Raw genomic sequence first — 18,350 nt, 5'->3', positions numbered from 1 at the left:
GAACGCTGTGAGAAACAGATAAATGGAAGGGATTGAAATTTGCTTTCAAAGCTTTTCAAGTAATTTGCTGGAAATAGGATCTTTTTTTTGTATCCTGTTTTCTCATAGCCATAGGCTTTTCTCTTATTGCCAAGGGACATTCTGCTCCACAGACCAAGTTGATATACTCTTTTTGTCTGGGTGGTTTATGATGGCTAATGGATCTGGGCTGCCATATTCCAGTATGCTTCATTTGAAGGATTTTATATTTGAGAGGTCATTGGAATGTATTATAGTGTATATTTTCATATCTGGATGCAGTCTGTCTTAGTTGCTTAATTTCTTTAGATGTATCTTAGGTAAACCACTTAGTAGTCTTAACCATAAAAAGCAATCTTACCAGAAATCATAATTTGTAAGTTAAATTAGAAATACAAACCTACTCATACTGCGTTTTTAAATGTAATATCTGCCTTTTTTCTTTCAGATTTTAATTTTAGGTATAAATATGTGCAGCTAATACATCTTTAATTAATTATTTATTTTGAGACAGAGTCTTGCTCTGTCACCCAGGCCGGAGTGCACTGGCACGAACTCAGTTCACTGCAAATTTTGCCTCCCAGGTTCAAGTGATTCTCCTGATTAAGCCTCCCAAGTAGCTGGGATTACAGGTATGCACCACCATGCCTGGCTAATTTTTTGTATTTTTTAGTAGAGACAGGATTTCACCATATTGGCCACTAGTCTCGATCTCCTGTCCTCTGGTGATCTGTCCACCTTCGCCTCCCAAAGTGCTGGGATTACAGGCATGAGCCACAGCACCCAGCTAATTATTATTATTTTTTAATCTTCATAACCATTATAACACAAAATGCACAAAACTGGTTTTTAAAAATAGTATTATAAGTTATATGGCCATTAAAACCCACAAATAATATTTATATGCTAACTTCAACTTACTGGAATAGGCCTGCTGTCACAGTGATAAAACTTTAAAATAGGGTAGGATGTCCCAATAAATGTTAAAATGTTGTAGGTTTTAAAATTGTGTCAGAAATCATGCCTACCTTTTCCTCTTGTTCTATGAAATTCCAGTAATCATTGTTGAAATTAAATGTAATATGAGATTAATACCAAATAGGGCAGCAATTAAAAGGCATTAAATTGCGTTGAACCTGGCTGGATTCACAGAACAAGAATTGATCCAGTTTTATCTGTAGTCAGTTTTTCTTTCTAAATTAGGAAATGCTCTGAGAGAGAAAGAGTAATATAATGCATGTGTCAATGACACTAGTAGTGTATAGAAAATAATTCAAGATAATGATAGTGTTGAGTCAGAAAACTATCAGATTATTCCACATTTTCAATTCTTGCTATAGCATTTTTCCCCTTACTGATAACTCAGTAGCCTCCTATTCTGTCCTCTTTTCCTACTCTATTTTTGTTCAGGTGTTTCTGTCCTGGAAAGACTCAAGGCACCAATAAGAACAAGCTTTGTTCCTTTCTTTCCACATTGGTTTGGGAGAAATGGAAATGGGTGTGATGGCGACACAAAAATTACGTGTCAGGACTTCATGGAAATTTTGACTGAAGACCAATACATTTATGATGATGCCAAAGTCCTATTCATTCTTTCATCTAGGAAATAATTTCTTTTTGCCACATACTGTCCTATAGTAATACTGTAATAGGGTAGGGAATGTGAAGATAAGTAAAATGTGGATCTCACTTTCCTGCATTCTATGTACAAAGCCTGCAGCAGTCATATTTACAGAAGTTGTATTCTAAGATTTTCCCCCTATTTTATTTTATTTTATTTTATTTTATTTTATTTTATTTTACTATTATTGTTTTTTGAGATGGAGTCTCGCTCTGTCACCCAGTCTGGAGTGAAGTGCCTTGGCTCACTGCAACCCTCCGCCTCCTGGCTTCAAGCAATTCTCCTGCCTCAGCCTCCTGAGTAGCTAGGATTACAGGCATGCCCCACCATGCCCAGCTACTTTTTGTATTTTTAGTAGAGGTGGGGTTTCCCCGTGTTGGTCAGGCTGGTTTCGAGCTCCTGGCCTTGTAATCCATCCACCTCAGCCTCACAAAGTGCTGGGATTACAGGTGTGAGCCTACCAGGTTCAAGTGATTCTCTTGCATCAGCCTCCCAAGTAGCTGGGATTACAGGTATGCACCACCATGCCTGGCTAATTTATGGGTAGGGATTTTGCTTTTAGTTTGTACCCTCTGTAGCTCCCAACACAATGCTTGTTCAGAAATGGAGCTTAATCAGTACCAGTAAATAGGCTAAACACCCTGGTGCCTAGCACATATTAATACTCAGTAAATATATGTTTAATCAGTAATTGGATGAGTAGATGAACAAATTGTGTCCAATACACTAAATTACAATATGGTAAAATATTTGAATAATTTTTTGAAATATCATGATTTGGTACTACTTCAAGTTTGTTAATATGATTAGCAAATGACTAATAGTAAGTTCAATATAGCTGGGAATACAAATAGGGTTCACTAAGGACAAAATAGAACAAATATATAGATCTTTTATTTCTTCCCCCCCACTCTCAAGCCATAAGATATATAAAGAAATAAATAAGAGAATACATTCATTGATAAAATATAGAAGGGAAGAGCATACTTCTTTTAAGAAACAAACAAAAAATACAAAAGGATATAGAAGCATTGTAAACCCAGGATAATTACCAGGAACTAGCATTGTAGATGTGAGTTCTGGAGTTTCCAAGAAATCCACATTACTTCTTTGGAATGTCTTGCTATAATTTGTCTGAAGGTGGCTGTGTAAATAATTACAGGTTAAGGCTGTGCATTTTTATTTACAATCTTCCCAAGTACAGCAGAGATCAAATTTGATCAAGATGGCAAAGTTCAGGATGATGTGGATTAAGTAAGCTCCTGGATACAAGCTTCTTTTAATGGTTGTTCAGCTTTCAAAAATGACTCAGGAGTAATTTAATGATTGTTATCAGAAACTTTTTTAAAAAGGTTTTAAACCAGGAGAACATTACTTTTTTAGAGGATAAAATAGGAAGTAGACTTTACTGCAGCAAATTTAAATAGAAAAGAATATTATAGCTGTTGGAGAGTTTAAAAAACAGAATAGATAATAAGACAGACTGTATATTTTACATTTCTAGATAATAAAAATAAATCTGAAAGACTATCTGAAAGTGTTGGCCTGGAAGCACAGAGTTGAATAAGTTACCTTGTTTCCTTCTATGGCTGAAATACTGTTGCTATCATTTTGCCTTCCTTATAGCGCAAAGTGCCTTCAAAATTGCCACAAAAATAAAACTTTTAGGTGAAATACGGATCAACTGAATTTCCAGGTATTCTATTACTTCCATTGCCATATTTAACACCCTAAACATGGACTTATTTAGAGAGCTATATTCTCTGTACCATTTTAAATGGTCAGGAATTGTTATATACTCTCAGAAGAGCAAACATTTCTTTCATTCCATTTTAAAATTATATGTTTGTTTTCTATTAGTAATTATTTTAGTTTTAAAGAAGTTGATTTGTTTTGAATTTTTGACAATCAACGTCTTGAATTTCCAGTTTATTTTTAGTCTTTAAAGACATTTAGAAGGTGTTGGGCTGCAATGACTCTAAAAATTGTATGTAGTTTTGTTGTAAAATAAAATAGCTGCATAGACTATCCTATGAAAAATTAGGTAAAGCTCTTTTTTCCACCTCATTTTTGTCCATCCTTTGTCTCCACCCTCACCACTACCCTCACCAGCTTTAGACACACATACCCCCATTTATATCTTCTTATCTGAAAACATTAGTAAAATGGTAAGACTCAAAGTGGGATCATTATCAAAAGTATTTGTACTTCAAGACAAGTGGTTTCTAAGCCATTAAATACATTTTTTAAAGTGCGTAGAATTCAGGGTAATGGGCAAATGGGACAGGTTTTAAGGTAAGGTAAAAGAGAACGGAGCTTTCCTACAAATCCTAAAATTACATCATGCATACATATTGCCACCTTCCTGGCTTCACATAAAATCAGGCTTGCTCACAACTTACCTATTCCATACACTACTATTTTCCCAGAACTCATAGATTATGTAGCGAGATTCATTTGAAAGCTTCTGTATAGAAATACTGAAATGGAAAATAAAAGGCATAATTAGCTACTGGGAATTAAAAATACAAGCTAACTTTTCTAATATCTATATGTAGTATGAAACAGTCTTATCCATTAATAGAGGAAACAATCTAAGGTGCCTGCATGAAAATCAAACAGATTTGTCAAGAATTTATTTGTTCAATATGTCTGTTTGGCATAAGTGGGGTTTTTTTTGGTTTTTTTTTGGGTTTTTTTTTGCTTTTTGTTTTGTTTTGTTTTGATTTTTTAGTTTTCTGGTTTTGCATCATGAAAACAGTCTCAATATATTGCAGACATCACGAATGTAACTTTTGCAAAATTGTATTCATTCATTCAAAAAGGTTTATTGAGCATCTGTTGTGCTAGGCCCAGAAAAATGTGAGTGCATGCTACCTGCCTTTGCCCTCAAATGTAGCTGTTAGGATTGGCCCTATCAACCACTGTACCTCTGCCAAATTCTTAGCCTTACAACATTCCTGTATTGACAGTTTTTGTGTGGGTCCTGCTCTATGCCATTTGAGTCACTTGGACCACACTACTGTTATACAACTGACTCCTAGTTCGCCAATACCTAATGGCTCTCTTCCCCTTTCTCTTTTTTCCCTTTCTCCCTGTCTCTCAAACTGTCTCTCCCTCTGACGCGCGCGCGCACACACACACGCACACACACACTGCTCAACACTGTCTCTGGATGAAGTTTAAGAGTCCACATTCTGGCCATAATTGCAAGGGTTTTTTGTTTTCCTTTTAAATTTATTTTCCAATTTGTTTTCCTTTTACATTTCTTTTCCAATTTGGGTGAGAAATTTATTCCTTCCAGTCCTTTGACTAGCCCAAAGGAGGAAAAAGTCTACATAATATGTTTTGAAGGAGTGAAGAAAGTAGGGTGGCTGAAAACATAGGTTGAGGTGACTGCAAATTTGATTCTGTAGCAATGAGGAGCCACCGAAGGATATAAAGCAGGGAGAGTGACGTGGCTATAGCTATGTATTAAAAGATCCTTCCGATGGCCCAGTGGGTATTGTATGAAGGGTATTGTAAAGTAGAAAAAACAGCTGGAAAGATAGTGAAATAGCATAGGTGAGAAATGATGAAGACCCAAATTAATTTTGAAACAAAAGAATAGAGAGATTCATAAACTTAAGAGTGGGAGACAAAAATAAAGATAACTTTAAAAACTGAATTACAAAAGTACAGACTGTTCAGCCTGATGGTTCATAATATATTCATATTAGAAAGCAAAATGAGGGGTTATAAAAACAATAAGGCTTTTGGGTTAACAAAGAATTTACCAGTAAACTTACCAGTAAGAGAACAAATAACAGCAGTAAAATAGTTGATTAATGTAGATTTAGGATTTACTGAAGTGTGACCAGCAGGTGGCAGTAACTACACACAGAAATTTTAATTTTTTTTAGTTCTGCTTGTGTTTTTTTCAGTTGTTTATTTAGTTTGGTTCATTAAGGTATGATGCAGCAAATATTGTTTTTAGCTCAACTTCAGATTTTCTGGAGAAAGGTTTACTCTGGAATCATAAGAATTGAATAGAAGGTGGAACTTGTGATTTTCTAATCCCAGGAGTTCATGAATGTGCTCTTTGGGGGTTCACTAAAATCCCAGAAATGATCTGCAAATTAATATGCATATATATGTTTTTCTAGGAAGAGAATCTATAGCTCTCATCATAGTCTCAAAGGGATGTAATCCCCAAACATAACCTTCAGCAGTACACTGGACAAATTGCAATCCATCTCTATTTTCTTTAGGATAAAGTTTAAAATACTTAGCCTTGTATTTCAAGCTCTTCATCAACTGCTTCCTGAAAACTGATTTATTTGTATACTTATTACATTAAAAGCCCACTTATCCTGCTATTTGAACATTTCACTTTCCAGACTAGCCATAAGACCGTAAGATAAGAAATTCATAAAATTTTAGCATAATGCTAAAGTTTTTGAAGGAGTAAAAAGGAGTATGAAATGGCAGTGATTTAAAGTATAGCCCAACAGACCTTCCACCATCCACCATTTATTAGCTGTGCCACCTTGATCCCAATACTCAACATTGGTTTCCTTATCTGTACAATAGTGATAACAATACTATGAGAATTAAAGTGTTACATGTAAGGCCGGGCACAGTGACTCACACCTGTAATCCCAGCACTTTGGGAGGCCAGGGTGGGTGGATCACTTGAGGTCAGGAGTTCAAGATCAGCCTGGCCAACATGGTGAAACCCTGTCTCTACTAAAACTACAAAAATTAGCTGGGCACAGTGGCACATGCCTGCAATCTTAGCTACTCGGGAGGCTGAGGCAGGAGAATCGCTTGAACCTGGGAGGTGAAGGTTGCAGTGAGCCAAGATCAAGCCACTGTCTCCAGCCTGGGCGACAGAGCGAGACTCTGTCTGAAAATGAAGAAAAAAAAGTTACATGTAGAATTCTTAACTCAGTACTTGGCTTAGTGTGTGTGTGTGTATGTGTGTGTGTGTGTGTGTGTGTGTGTGTTGTTAGCCCAATAGCTAAAAGGAAAGTATCGCTTTCATTCGGTGAGTAGCTATGAAAGCTAAGCCTTAATGGTATCAAAGCTAAGAAGCATGACAGAAACAAAAGGAATGGGGTGGGAGGAAAACCAGAAAAGAAATGGAGGGAAAATGTACATATCAAAGCAATGAGAAGCAGCAAGCTAATAATATAAGTATTAATAGTGGTGGTGGTGGTGATGATTTCTACATGTATTGCTCTGTTCCAGGCTCTAATTTAAGCATTTTCCATGGATAAGCCATTTAACCTTCACAGTTACTTTGGGAGTCATGTGGCTACACTGTCCATTGCCTCCCCAAATATTACTCTCCTCTTACTAACATACTCTGCCACTGTTCAGTTTGCAATACACCCAATGTACTAATCAGTGTTGGACTGAGAATATCCTGATAACCTTACTCCTCTCTGCTGGACACTTGGTTTCCTAACCTTTCCAGTGGCCAACAATGACCATGCGACTTGAATTCTGGCCAGTGAGATGCAAGGGGAAGTACGCTAGGAAGCAGAGACTCTGGGAAAACATTTGCATCTTCAGGATGAGACATGAGAGGAGAGCTTGTTGGTATTTCTCCCTTTTTCTTCCTCACTGTAGGCCATCTGGTGAAGAGCCAGAAGGCACATCTGAAAGACAGATCTGGGATCTTTGATGACAACATTAAGCTGTATAAGAACCTTGAGATTTTTACCTCCAGTATTCCTTTTGAGAATAATAAATGTACTTATAATATAAGTGACTGTTACTGTGCTTACTCTAGATTGCAGTTGCAAGCATTCTTATTTGATACCGGAAGGTGGTGTTGTCTTCGTGTATTTAATTCTCCATTGTTTACAGATAAGGAAACTGAGGAATGGAGAGATGAAATGTCTTGTCCATGGTCGTCACAGCTGCTAGTGAGTAAACCAGACTTTGAACTTAGGCATTTTTGCCTTCAAAACCTGCACTCTGACAAAGAGTTAGGAAACCTAATAAAGGTGACTGACAAGAAGCAGATGCAGTGATGAAAGTGCAGATTCTGTCTCAAAGGCACATGGGTGAAAGTGCTAACCAGAATTGCTTTACAGAATGGGTACTTTCAGTTAAGGGCCAAAAAGACCAATATGGGGCAATGATATTTAAGGACATTGATATTTGAGACTATACCATATAGATAATGACACACAATGATCACAGTGAGACAGCAAGAAAAGTCCAATTGTGAAATAATTTTTAGAAAGATTTGTCAGCAATTGTTAAAGGCTTAGGGCTTGAATGATTAGCTTTCAATTATTTGTAAATGTAAAACTGCACAACAACACACGTGTGATTTGTTACTTGTGTGATTCTACTCCCCCGAAACAGCCTGTGTCGTTCTCCTTAAAATCTTCATACTTCCTGTGACACTTAACACTCATTGGCTAAAGCAAGAGTTCTTTGGCTAAGCTGTCTTTGGATGCAGGCCCTAAAAGCTTCAACCTTGAGCTTTGGGAGATCTTGAATATTCCTGGATGCTGGAAAATGTGTCAGTGAAATGGCTTCTAGAGGAAATGGATGTGGCTCAGGAACAGGTGAGATTAAAGATTTTAAATGAGGAAACTCCCCATAATGGTCCAGACTCTCCCTCTTGGCTTCTTCCTTCCCCATGTGCATGTCCTACCTTAAATCACAAGCAAGGCCTAACCAATGAAGAAAAGACATGGCAAGAGGGCCAGTCCTCACATTTCTCCATACCAAGCTGTGGGTCACCAATTTATTTCATCTATATAATTACTGATTAATGAGGCTGGGCATGGTGGCTCACTTCTGTTATCCCAATACTTTGGGAGTCCGAGGTGGGCAGATCGCTTGAGTTCAGGAGTTCAAGACCAGCCAGGGCAACATGATGAAACCCTGTCTCTATAAGCAATACAAAAATGGCCCGGCATAGTGGCTCACGCCTGTAATTCCAGCACTTTGGGAGACTGAGGCGGGCGGATCATGAAGTCAGGAGTTCGCGACCAGCTTGGGCAACAGGGTGAAACCCCGTCTCTACTAAAACACAAAAAAATGGCTGGGTGTGGCAGCACGTGCCTGTAGTCCCAGCTACTTGGGAGGCTGAGGCAGGAGAACTGCTTGAACCTGGGAGGTGGAGGTTGCAGTGAACCAAGATTATGCCACTTCACTCCAGTCTGGGCAACGGAGCAAGTCTCCATCTCAAAAAAGAAAAAATTAGCCAGGCATAGTGGCATGCACCTGTACTCCCAGCTACCTGGGAGGCTCTGGTGAGAGGATCACTTGAGCCTGGGAGGTTGAAGCTGCAGTGAATCCCAGCACTTTTGGAGGCCAAGGCAAGAGGATCGCTTGAGCCTGGGGGTTCAAAAGCAGCCAGGGCAACATGGCAAAATCCCATCTGTACAAAATTTTTTAAAAGTGTGAGACACTGTCTCAAAAATAAATAAATACTGATAAATGATTAATTATTCAATGTGCCACCATTATTTCTTAAGGATGCCTCAGGGTTGATTCTTACAATGTAATCCTACATTCATATTCCTTAGGCCCTTGACATGGAGTTTTGAATATATTCAAATTCTCAAATTTCGTAGCTGAGTGACTTTAGAAATCATTTTGTTCTATTTAATGACTATGAAATTTTAGACCATGAACATGATTTTAATTGTGCTCTACCTACCCTCATAAATGAGCATCCTATTTTCCCAACTGGAGTCTAAGATCCTTGAAAGCAAACTATTCTCTTGTTCTCTGGTGTCAAGAATGGTTCTGAGAACATACCATGTATACCACTTATATTCAATTGGTACCTCCCTATGACAAAAACAGGGATTAATGAGCCTTCATGATTACAAAATAAGTGAAGAATAGCGTGTGTATGTGTTGTATCAAACAATGTGTGTGTATGTTATAAACATGAGTCCACATAATCTGCTTGAGTTTTTCACCAACTTAACTTTTTAAAAACTCTTTTGACTACTAAAACAAAACCTCTGTCACTCCCCATATTTCCGAGTCTCCTAATCAAAAACTTATAGGGCAAAACCTCTAATTCAGTGGCCTGAATTTAAGAAAGCAAGACCTTGTTGTAATTAGAACAGGAGAGGACTTGTCTATTCTACCCCTGGTTAACCACAGAAAATCCAGGAAACTCTAAGGATGACCAAATATTGACAAGAAGGATTAAACACTGGTTTTAGTGTCAGACAAATTTTAATAAGTTTTTTTTTAAACCCATCTGAGACTATTCCTTCTAAGCTGGATGTAATATGTGCCTCTTGATTATTGCTGTGAAGATAAGAGGACAGGCACAGTGGCTCAAGCCTGTGATCCCAGCACTTTTGGAAGCCAAGGCAAGAGGATCGCTTGAGCCTGGGGGCTCAAAAGCAGCTAGGGCAACATGGCAAAATCCCATCTGTACAAAATTTTTTAAAAGTAGGCAGACATGGTGGCGCATGCCTGTGGCCCCAGCTACTCTGGTGGCTGAGGTGGAAGGGTCGCTTGAGCCCAAGAAGTTGAGGCTGCAGTGAGCCATGATTGTGCCACTGTACTCCAGCCTGGGCAACAGAGCGAGATCCTGTCTCAAAAATAAATAAATAAGAAAATAGGTGCCAAATGTCTAATCTTTTTAGTCCTTAATAATATCTATTTTATTTTATGGCAGTATTTTGTGCCTAATCATGGTGAGACTGAGCTAAACATCATGGGAGAACAGAACCTCTGACATTCACAGAGCTTTATTTTCTCAGCCAAGCACTAGGCAATTGTGCTGGGCACACTGGAGCATGACTGATGGCATCAGTGGCATTTGATTATCAATTGATACAGGTAGAAAATTGAATTTGATTAACTGGTACAACTGAAAAACTGCATGTAGACCGGCACACTGGCGTAACATCTATGCCATATATATTCCATATGGGTGTGATTCCCTGATGCTCATTCCACCTGATACAGTCTACATTTCGATAATTCCAGTAAAAGAAAGAAATTAGCTGAAAAATCAACAATAAGAAGTGAATAAAGAACTGTATGAAACAAACCAGTCTTGCAAAGGAAACAGAGAGGCTGAGAATCTATCTTACAGGAAAAAGATGGTCTCCTTCCCTCCACTTCACAGCAGGAGCTGATGGAGCAATTTATTGTGGTTACTGAGAGAATAGAATTTGCAGCAGACAGCACAAATCTATCCACTCTCTCACTCCCCCACAGCTAGTTTCCCTTTCCCTGGGACTGTTCTAGTAGCTTGAGGTCATTTTCCCAACACCCATTAAAGTAGTGTTTCTGAACCTAAAAAATAAACTTGTGTGCCTTTTTTATAAATATAAAACATGCCATCAATCCCTGGAGATGGTAATACACTGAAATAGACTTTATCTTCTCTATATCCTCATTAAAAAGAGTTTACTGAGCTCTATTTTGGGAAGTTTACACTGTGAACAGTGTATATACAGGTTCTCTCTGTATTTTCTTTTCTTTTCTTTTTTTTTTTTTTTTTGAAACGGAATCTCGCTCTGTTGTCCAGGCTGGGGTGCAGTAGCACCATCTCAGCTCACTGTAACCTCCGCCTCCCGGGTTCAAGCAATTCTCCAGCCTCAGCCTCCTGAGGCACATGCCACCATGTCCAGCTAATTTTTCTATTTTTACTAGAGATGGGGTTTCACCACGGTCAGTCTGGTCTTGAACTCCTGACTTCATGATCTGCCCGCCTCAGCCTCCCAAAGTGCTGGGATTATAGGCGTGAGCCACTGCGCCCGGCCCTCTTTGCATTTTTAAATATTCAATTTTATTTTCAAATGAGTGGGCTCTAAAAACGACACATATTCCCACCTTTGCAAGTCTTGAGTCACTGAAGTAAAAAGGACGAAAATGGGGTTTTTATTTGTGCCCTCTGAGTCTGGTGTGACATAGAATAATAAAAATAATCATGGAAGCACAGCATTTCCGGTGTTCTTGTTACAAAGACACTACTGGAAGATGATGAGCTGTTAGTGGCACTGAGGAGGTACTGCACTCATACTCTAGAGAGGAGGTCAGTCACCCAGACAACCAGGAAACAATAGTAAACGCAATAGTGACTTCAGCTCACATCTTCAGTGGATGGGAAGCATTGTGCTGAGCACTGCATATGGACTGTCTCAATCTTCCCAACCATCTCATGAGTCTCTTGAGGAGGAAACTCAGGCTTAGAGCCAGTGAGGGTCTTTCTCAAAACCACAAAGCTAGTAAAATCCCATGTTTATTTCCAGAGCCAGACTCCTTAGCTAGAGAAATATTCTGCTGGGATATGAATAAAATTAATTAAACACTGAGAAGAAAAGCAAAACACCCAGAGACATGAAGTATCTGTTTATGCACACACGTACACACACATACACACATAAAAACCTTCCCAAACCAATATTTGAAGAGCATTATGAAATATAGTTTAAGCAAACTCATAAGGTAGGGTTAGACTTGGTTGTAGAAGTTTTCTAAAAGCAGATGAATTTGAACCGGGAGTCTGAACTTGAGGCAGTGCATGGTCTGGCAGAGACTTGCAGCTGGGTGCACATTTCTGAGAGGAAGAGTAGCCAGGTCTGAGGCACAGTGGGGAACAAACAGATTATATCAGAAATTCTAGCTGTGCATCACCAAGGCAGAGTGTTTAGATGAGGGAGAACAAATAATAGTAGTGATATGGATTCTGGGTCTGTCAGTAGGATTAAATATAGAGTCAGGACAAACGTCTAGCCTTTGATAAGATACTCATTAGAGAGTTACTGTAGGTTCCAGTTAAGGGAATTCTATGATAACTGTTTCCAGAAAATAATTATAGTAACTGTTTATTGAACCAGTTGGAGTGAAAAAACTGAAGATGAGGAATAGTATATTTTAGTAGCTTGAGATATCCGAAGCCTGAGCTGGGTGGTACCCATGGAAAGAGGAAAGAAAAGATCTGCTGCTGCTTCATTTTCTTTTAATGACCAAGGACTGAAATCATGACTTCAGGGACGCCTGCAATTTCCTAATGGCTGAAATGGTCATTAGGCCACAGGGCATGCTGCCAAGGGAGCAATCACAGCTAGATGTCCTAGAGTTGGCGCCTCATCTACCAGAGATGATTTTAAATCAGAGTGTGGGCTGCCTGGATGCAAAAGGGAATTTCAACTTATTTGAAATTCAGTCTCTTCATTCAAGTTGTTCTCTCCATTTCGTTTTACTTGGTGCCCCTAATGATCAAACGACACGGGGTTTAAAGATTAATGATAAAACATCCAGTTAAAGGCAGCAAATGACATCACCCAGGTGGAGTGCTCTGTATAACTTAATGTGAGGATTCTCAAATATCTGTCTTCTAGACCCCCAGCCTTGTCTAAAGTGAGAAATGCCTTCACTGCATTCCTGGGCTGCCAAAGGCCTAAGGTGCAGGAGTAGGAGCACTTACCGCAAGCATCCACTTTGGGAGGAAGCACTCTCCACGTAGTGTTTCAGAGCAAGTTGGAATTCTTCCAGGTCCTCTTCTATCACAGACATCTGCCGCTGCACAAGCATGATGTGCTGCCGAGGAAGGGGTGAGGGTCACTGCGTTGGCTGTCACAGAGCCCGATTTCAGCTGACTCTTACTGCCCATCCCATTCCTCCTCACAAAAACAAATGATTCTCTTCCAAAAATATGACCAAGGAAGGCCATGAGTATTCCAAGTATAAAACTGCATAAAGGCTGTAATCTAGGCAAGATATTTTCCTTGCCTCTAGTCCCAGAAGCTGAACAAAGTGTTCTTTACAATGACGTGTTTCCCTTTAAAAGCAGTGATTCTCAATGACTCGAGAAGTTTTAAAATTATATTTATATCAAAATCTCTGGGAGTGGGGCCCAGGCACTGCTATTTTTAAAACCTCCCTAAGTGTCTCTATGGTGCAGGCAGAGCTGGGATCACTTCCCTATAACCACTTACCAATTTTTAAAGAGAAGTCCTATTGTTCATTGCACAGCTTCAATTTCTTGGATATTTTGTGATACTAGACATAAGTGACAATCATTACAAACAACCAGATTTCAAAAAAATGAGTAACTTATGCATTTCCAAAGGTACATCAAATATTACAGGGTTGTCAAACACATTAACTACTTACAACAGGCCCTGTTTAAAAGGTAATGGCATCAGATGTGCTTGTTTTTAATGGATCACACTGGATTGGATGGCAACTGTTTCCTGTAACAAATCCTATTAGCATTATAGCAATTGTAGTTTCAAGGCTTCCCTCAAGATCTGCCTGTGGTCTTCTTATGGAATTTTAGATACCAACATTAGTTCTTTTCAAGAATTGGTAGTGAAAGTATAAAAGTGCAAATCAAAGTAAGGATTGGCATGAATCATAAAAGTGCATAAACAAAAACAAAACACAATGTAAGGATGATCTAGAATATGAGAAAAATAACTTCCACAATAATACCAGCTATGTAGCATGAGAGCTAGAATTAAACCCCTGGTCTACTGTTTCCTATTCCAATGGGTTTCTCATTTCATGTCAATAGCTACTATTTGTTGAATACCAATGATATTGTAGAGACTGTTAAGTATTCAGTATATTCAACAAATATTCCTACTTCGTTGTACTAATCAAAGCATGTGGTTTTAATATTAATGACTAAGTAGAGTTAATTTCTACTAAAATAATGATGGATATATCATTTTCACAAAAATTTGCAGGGACCTCTTGGTTGGACATTTGTGATTACTGACTCAGATAATTAGGAAAGCTCATGGGCTTTCCTAATGAGACATATAAATACATCCACCTATTCCATCATAATTCTTTTTGTCTAAAGGCAATTTTTACGTGATCAAGTGGGATGGATTGTAAAAATAACCAGAATCCTTCATTATCCCCATGAACTCATGCCCTTTGACTAATTTGACTTTTTAGCTCCTCTCATCAAGACGTGGATTCTATTTTCCCTCCCCTTGGATCTGGGTTGGCTTTCTAACTTGCTCTGGCCAATAAACGTGGCAGAACTGACAGTGAACCAGTTTCAAATTCAGGCCCTAAGAGGCCCGTGGATTTCCACTCTTTCTCTTGGATCTCTGAGATTACCATGTGAACAAGACCTGCTACAGCAGAGGCCAGCAAATATTTTCTGTAAATGGATGGGTAGTAAGTATTTTAGGCTTTCTGTGCCACATGGCTCCTTTTGCAGCTAGTCAACTCTGTTATTGTCATGTGAAAGCAGCCACAGCCCACACATAACCAATGAGTGTGGCTGTGTTACAATAAAACTTTATGACCAAAAACAAGAGGTATGCTGTAGTGTGCCAACCTCTATATTAGAGGAGTAAAGGCCACATAATAGAGCACAGCTGAGCTCCTAGACATATGAGGAAACTCAGCCAAGATCAGCGAAGCTAACATACAGCTTACTACAGATACAAGGAGCCCATGTGAGACCATAAGACACAGCCTAAATTGCCTACGTGCAAAATTGTGGTTATTGTGTTAAGCCACTGAGTTTTGGGGTGCATTATTATGTAGCAATAGCTAACTGATTTATTCACTTATGTACATTGATGTATGAGTTGGAAAAATTGAGCTCTTGGCTTCCTAGATTGGGTTGTAATGTCCAACTTTGCAACCCAAACCAGAGGCATCTTTTCCCCCTCCTTTCCTAAGATAGTTACACAAAGAAATCCATTTAAAGAGCCCCATATAATCTGCCTAAGTTTGATAGTTTGATGACTATTCTGACAAGTGGAGCATTTTAAATAGTAGTTATTTAAAGTAGATTTTCTGAAATCCAAAGAAAACACTTAAATTTTCTGTTCTGGCTAGGCCGAGACAAATTGTAGGATGTGGGGTTTGGGAGAGGTGGAACAGGAGTCCTACTATCTTGTTAATATATCTATGTGTCTCTTGTGTCAAATACACAACCTGAAAGCTTACTAAACTGTGGGATCCCAAGATATAGTTAGCTCAGAGCACTCCGTCATGGCTGAATATTCTTTCATGGTGCTACATTTTTGTTTCTCTATTATAGGAGTAGTAGTATATCATTTACCTTATAGGAATTTTGTTACAGTGAAAGTATGGCTGGATATTTGGAATGTCTTGGACTAAATAGTGCTGTGTAAGTATGAAAGGCCAGTCTCAGTTCATAGGATAGTATTTGCCAGTGACATTAGAATATGTTGCATCAGCCTTTGATTTCTTGGAACATTTCAAGAAATGTCATCTTTTTTAGTCTTGGGACACAGAGACATGTTTTAAGTACAACTTATTTTTTCAGGTTACTTGGTTCTATTTACTACATTTACAGTTGTGTTTCAAATATGTCTTCAGAGATACCATAGCCTTTCTTGTACGCTCTCACTGACTCGTAACAGCCATTGTAAAACAAGACTTATATTTTGATAGTCCCTGTTATATTACTTGACAATAGCCCCTGAACCCTTAGGAATGGCAGAATGGAATGACTTCACAAGACGTTATCCATCAGTTTTATATGAGTGTAGAGAGGCAGAAAAAGATACTAGGTTTGTGGACTCATTGTATGATAAGCTATTTTAGTGTATTACAACAACAATGTGCTGAAGAAAAATCTGAGTTTTTGAAAGCACATGAATGTGCTCAAATGTTTAAAATTATCATGATTTTTAAAAACCTTTGAATTAAGAAAATATCTGGAAAATGATCATCTTACTCAGTACTCTTTTGGTAAGAAGTGCCATACAGGCACATCTTTATAATATGCTTGTTATCAATCATTTGGAACATTTAAATATTTTTATCTAGCACTTTAGTGTTCTTTCAGTGCAGTGTTAGAATCATTCGATATAGTAAGAGATATATCAGTATTATTTTTAAAAAAAACTTCTATTTAGTTTTCATGATTTCATCTTAAATATTATGTCATTTTGGAAGTATTCCTTGGTCTCCTAAATTGAGTTGTGTCCCCTTACTGTGCAAATCTGTACCTTCCTATGATAATCCTCATCATATTTTATTGTAGATTCTGTATACTTTCCTTCTAGTTTGTTTTCTAGCCTATAATATTCACCTATTTCCAGACCCTCTCTTCAGGCCTGGAACATAGTTGGTGATCAAGTTATTTGTGGAACAAACACATTAAAGATGCTTTTGCTTTTAGCCATTGACTAATCTTAGAATTCCCTTAATAAACTATTTATTCCAGGAAAGGCTTTGAGGTGACCCTGGAAACCCAACAGCACTGCACAATTGTTAGGTGCTCTTTCATCCGTCTCCACCATCCTGTCCTCTTTTTCTTTTCTTCTTTCTCCTTCAAGAGCAGGCATACAAAGTAAAAAGAATTAGCTTCACTTTTCCTATGTGGCCTTTAACAAGTTACTTAATTCTTTCTCAGTTTGTCTTCTGATACGTAAAATTAGAATAGTGGTACTTATATCACAAAATTTTGGGAGGACTAAATAGAATAGTGTGTATAAGGATCCTTTCCATGACAGGTACTAAATAAGTGTTACATCTCTTACTCTAGGCTGAGAAAAAAAAAATGGACTTAAAAAAAGAAATCACATCCTGGACTCCTCATTATGTAATGGCTCATTGCCCGGAAAACTAGAGATGGCAGTTGCTAGGGTTCAGGACTTTTGCTGTGTGCTTAAACAAGCCTGCCAGACAATCTGCTCTGCTCTCACAGTAGGGAATCTCATAAAACAATAATCCATTCATCCACAACCTCCCTAGCAAAGAGCAGTTCTACTTTACAGGCTAGAAATCCACTAAACACTAGGGCTGAAAATGTTAGAGCATGGTGATGAGCATAGGTCTGGGGTTGAACTGCAGGGTTTCAGCTATGGTAGGTAAATTCCTTTAAACCTTAATTTCTTCATTGATAAAATGAGTCTGAGGATAGTACTACCTTATTTGGCTATTGTGAGGATTAACTGAGTTATGTGTGTGTTTAATACAACACTTGGCACATAGCAAAGGATCAGTAAAGATCAGCATTGCAAAAACCAAGTGTAATACAAATTTATTCTTTGCTTTCTGTCGTAGAATTTATTTTTCCAAGTTCTCATGCATTCACTAATGGAAAAGGAAAAATACCTCACTACTCAACGAATTCTAAAACTGGTTTTGGGCATCAGGATAAATCATTTAACACATGGTAGGATAGAATTATGAGCACTAGAGCACTAGCTATGAAATAACAGTGAAAAATGCTTTTGGTCATTCTGAATATAGGAGGTTTTACAGGAATTTATAGTAACGCACTTACTACCATTAATAAAAAAATACAACTTTTAATGACAAATATCTTATTGTTACTTCTGAAAAAACAAACCAATTCAAATCTTTACTATATGTATATTCCCAAAGAGCATAATTGTTATACCTCTATATACGGCTGGAAATAGGGAATATCCTTTCCTGCTTTTAAACAAGATTGAGAGCTGAACAACCTTCTTAAGTCTTATTTGTTTAAAGTACTTCTATGCACTACTGAATTAGTAATGTTGTGTGTGTTGATCTTTTAAAATTGGCCTTGGCTTTGGCTGCTCAGGGACCTGCAAATGGAATAGCTGCCTCCTTTCACAAACAATCCTTAGACAAATTTTCTTCCTCATAGCTATAGAGAGAAAATAATCTCACATTAGAAAATTATTTAAGAATAGACAATTATCTCTCACAACATTAGAAAAGTTATATTTGTTTTTCCTTTGTCTGGAGTATAGTTTTTCCTCTAATGCACACCTGTGAG

At 38.0% G+C, this 18,350-nt stretch overlaps 1 protein-coding gene across 1 annotated transcript in view; it reads right to left on the bottom strand.

Moving 5' to 3' along the window:
• Window positions 1-18,350, bottom strand: part of NECAB1 (N-terminal EF-hand calcium binding protein 1) — a 174,659-nt gene that overhangs the window by 4,794 nt on the left and 151,515 nt on the right. Inside the window, exons 10-12 of the mRNA XM_003902951.5 lie at window positions 13,059-13,171; window positions 4,042-4,119; window positions 2,692-2,783 (exon numbers count right to left, since the gene is read on the bottom strand). Coding sequence (XP_003903000.1) covers window positions 2,692-2,783; window positions 4,042-4,119; window positions 13,059-13,171 — 283 coding nt within the window. The remainder of the gene's footprint in view (window positions 1-2,691; window positions 2,784-4,041; window positions 4,120-13,058; window positions 13,172-18,350) is intronic.

This window comes from Papio anubis, chromosome 8 (assembly GCF_008728515.1).
Source record: "Papio anubis isolate 15944 chromosome 8, Panubis1.0, whole genome shotgun sequence".
Classification (NCBI taxonomy): Eukaryota; Metazoa; Chordata; class Mammalia; order Primates; family Cercopithecidae; genus Papio; species Papio anubis.
The sequence above is the reverse complement of the archived record's forward strand: the minus strand, read 5'-3'. Positions and strand labels throughout refer to the sequence as shown.